Source organism: Lolium rigidum, chromosome 6 (genome assembly GCF_022539505.1).
Source record: "Lolium rigidum isolate FL_2022 chromosome 6, APGP_CSIRO_Lrig_0.1, whole genome shotgun sequence".
Taxonomy (NCBI): domain Eukaryota; kingdom Viridiplantae; phylum Streptophyta; class Magnoliopsida; order Poales; family Poaceae; genus Lolium; species Lolium rigidum.
In genome coordinates, this window is record NC_061513.1 from 361,115,764 (window position 1) to 361,119,389 (window position 3,626).

General features: G+C 48.5%; 1 protein-coding gene across 1 annotated transcript; it reads left to right on the forward strand.

Moving 5' to 3' along the window:
* Positions 1-2,694: 2,694 nt before the first annotated feature.
* On the forward strand, positions 2,695-3,259 carry LOC124665030 (cysteine-rich receptor-like protein kinase 10; the record flags this gene model as incomplete). Its single annotated transcript, XM_047202426.1, has 2 exons — positions 2,695-3,120; positions 3,201-3,259. Coding segments are annotated over exons 1-2 (441 nt in total), but the record flags the coding sequence as incomplete, so codon positions are not given.
* Positions 3,260-3,626: the final 367 nt, after the last annotated feature.

A 3,626-nucleotide genomic window follows, 5' to 3' on the forward strand; every position in this document is an offset into this window, starting at 1 on the left:
AACACCGATTACATCAGATGAATCTCAATCATGTAAAGCAGCTCATGAGATCATTGTATTGAAGTACATGGGGGAGAGAATACCAACTAGCTACATCTAGAACCCGTAGTCCATGGGGGAACTACTCACGGAGCATGATGGAGGCGATGGCGTTGATGGAGATGGCTTCCGGGGGACTTCCCCGTCCGGCAGGGTGCCGGGACAGAGACTTCTGTCCCCCGAATTGGAGTTTCGCGATGGTGGCGGCGCCCCGGAGTCTTTCTCGGAGTTTCGTCAAGAGTTACGGTGTTTTTAGGTCGAAAGGGATTTTATAGGCGAAGAGGCGGCGCGAGGGGGCACTGGGGCGCCACACCACGAGCCGGCGCGGGCCCGGGCCAGGCCGCGCCGCCCTATGGTGTGGTGGCCCTCCGGCCCCTCTCCGACTCTCCTTCGGTGTTCCGGACGCTTCCGGAAAAATAGGAGGTTTGGTCTTCGTTTAGTCGATTCCGAGAATATTGCCCGAACAGCCTTTCTGGAACCAAAAACAGCAGAAAACAGGAACTGGCACTGTGGCATCTTGTTAATAGGTTAGTTCTGGAAAATGCATGAAATCATCATAAAGTGCAAGCAAAACATGTAAGTATTGTCATAAAACAAGCATGGAACGACAGAAATTATGGATACGTCGGGGACGTATCACCGCCCCATCCTGCATCGCCCCGGCTCGCTATGCGCCGCCCAACGCTGCCCCGGCGAGATCGACCCCGTCCCGCCCTGTCACAGACGCCTCTAGGGCCGCCCCGCACTCGCCCGACAAACTCGAGGCCGGCCGGCTGCCCACTCTCCCTTCCCGAGCTCGCAACGTAGGGCTCCGCTGAAATTTGGCTGTCCTCCAGCCGAATTTTGGTCGTATTCCGGGAGTCCTCCGATAAACTGCAGTGTTCGGAGTTGAAGTTTCAGCCCGCCAAAACGCCACTAGGAATACATGTTTGCCTTCAGTTCAACTTTCCAACCTCTACAAATAGGGGGCGGAGTTTTTTTTGGGCTCGACCTGTAAATCTTTTTCGGTTTCGCTCTTTACAGTAACTGATCTCCGACCGATTTTCGAACCGAACCCGTAATCTGGCGGTTATTTTTCGGTTTTGCCCATGGGCTCTGCTATAGATGCTTTTACGCGTGGTTGTGGCTTTCGTCTCTTGCATGCCCATGCATGGATGCTGGGGCTGTCATGTGGGAGTGGAGTCACTATATGAGGTGATTTTTCTATGCTATATTCACCCAATAGCTGTTTTGAAATTGTATAGAGAAAAGTTGTAACGTTGTAGCAAAAGCTCACAACATACATCAACCTAATTAAAGTACTTCATTACATTTTAAAACACTTATACAACATGGAAAAATCAGAGGAAATGACCAAAGCGCATTGCATGTCCTTTGGGGCCAAAGAACCAATAGGAGCAGAAATAACTGACGCCCAGGACCGACGATGAGACACATCGGACGAGAGCGAGACCTCAACCTGGGCCCAACGAGGAGCCTTCGCATGACGAGGCGGCGACACGATAGGGCTTTCCAACAAGCTGAGACTAGGATGGCAATGGGCAGGGTAGAGCAATACCATACCCACACTCGTATAGTCATGGGTACAAACTTCTACCCTTACCTGTACCCATGGGTATGAAACTTTACCCATACCCATACCCGGCGGGTACCCGTACCCATTGGATACCCGGTGGGTAGGTTAAATTGTACACAAGTCAATCACAATTTTACATTTATCGATAACAAATTCGATAAAAAAAAATTAATTATCTCAACTCAATAACATGTAGTTGAGTACGTAACAATTAACATAATATAAAAATAACATTCTCATATTCTAACTCATAAGTCAACAAAAATAGACGTGTCACGTATGAATTTGACAATAAATGGGCAGGGTATGGGTATACCCGCGGGTACGAGGCTATACCCGTGCCCTTCCCATGACTTAACGGGCAGGGTATGGGTACTACCCATGGGCATAAAAGTGTACCCATACCCTGCCCATGCGGGTACGGTACCCGCGGGTACCCGTACCCGTCGTTAAAATTGCCATCCTTAGCTGAGAGGACACCAAGCGTTACGGTAGTCACGTGCCCAATGACCGTCCTCGAGGCATCGAAAGCACTTGAAGGGGTCACAGCAGACCACGTCACGGTGACCACGAGCGAGGCACCTGGCAACATCTGTAAAACCTTGATCAGTTTGTTCTTCTCGAATTTGATCACTAGTTCAGATTGCCTTTTTTGTCTATGAAAGATGGCTCGACCAAGATGCACCTAAAATTTTAGATATGGAAATTTCCTTTATTAAGATATTTCATTTTTTACTTTTATTACAATCAAACAGTTTTAAACTTCACCGACCATAAATCTCGCAATACTCCCTCCATCTCATTAAACTTGTCTAAGATTTCATTCACAAAAAAAGTCTAAGATTTCATTCGCAAAAAACTAAATTTAAACTGATATATCTAAATTTTGAAAAATTTAAGACAAATTTCTTCCACCGGAGGTAGTATATGACATGGCCGGAAAGGGACAAGACCACGTGCAAGGCACACCTGGCCGGCCAGAAAAAACGACCAGAGATGCAGTCAAAGTCGTCGCCCAGTCTATCACTACGCAATCCTCCTCGGATCCTCCACTAGGTAGGTGCACGCTGGCCCCTGCATCTGCTTCAGTCTGTGCAGTAGTCTTCTACCACCGTGCGCCGCCATGAAGTGCTTCTCGCTCGTCCTCCTCGTCGTCCTTGCGGCGTCGCCCTTGTCCACCACCGCAAACGTCATATGCATCGGAGTTGGCACATACACGGCCAACAGCACATATGAAGCCAACCTCCGCCGCCTCGCATCCGAACTGCCGGCCGAGATCTCCTCCTCGCCCCAAGCCCAAGGCCTCCACGCTCTCGGGTACTGGCCTAACCGGCTGCGAGCCACCTGGACATGCTTCGGCGGCAGCTCGTCCTCTTGCTCCGCGTGCATCGCCGCCGGCTTCCGGGAATCGGAGGGAGAGTGCCCCTACAGCAAGGAGTTCTTCTTCTCCGGTGGCGACTGCCAGCTCCATGTCGCCGACTTCCGTGCTTTCGAGCGCTTCTTCCGTGAGTCCTGGCCATCATTCTTCAGAAGATAATCTTCGATTCTGAAATGAATTGAAGTTTTTATGCATTGCGTTTCGCAGGCCCCACTCTGACCGAAAGCGTGGCTGTGGTAGTGGCGCTCCAAGCTGTAGCGTTTGCATTTCTTTTCTTCTTGTTTGTGCAGGAATGGCGTCATAGGTCTGATGTAAGTTTCTGAAGCTTCTGGATTCAATTGCACTTGAAGTATACGAATAATAGTATGAAAAGCGAAAGTTCGATGTTATTGATTCATTTGTTTTTAATTTATACTCTATATTTATCTATATCAAGAAAACAGTAATGCGCCTTCGGATAAATGAACAAATTAAAGCTACACCAGTTTCACTTGCACTTTTCTCATTTGATAACGATTTTCTTAAGGTGTAGTATCTTGGAGTTCTGCTTAATTAGGGTACATAATTTTTCAGAAAACAGGCTTCTTGTGCCTACTTGAATCCAATTGGGCAAGGTAAAATGCAGGGTTTTTT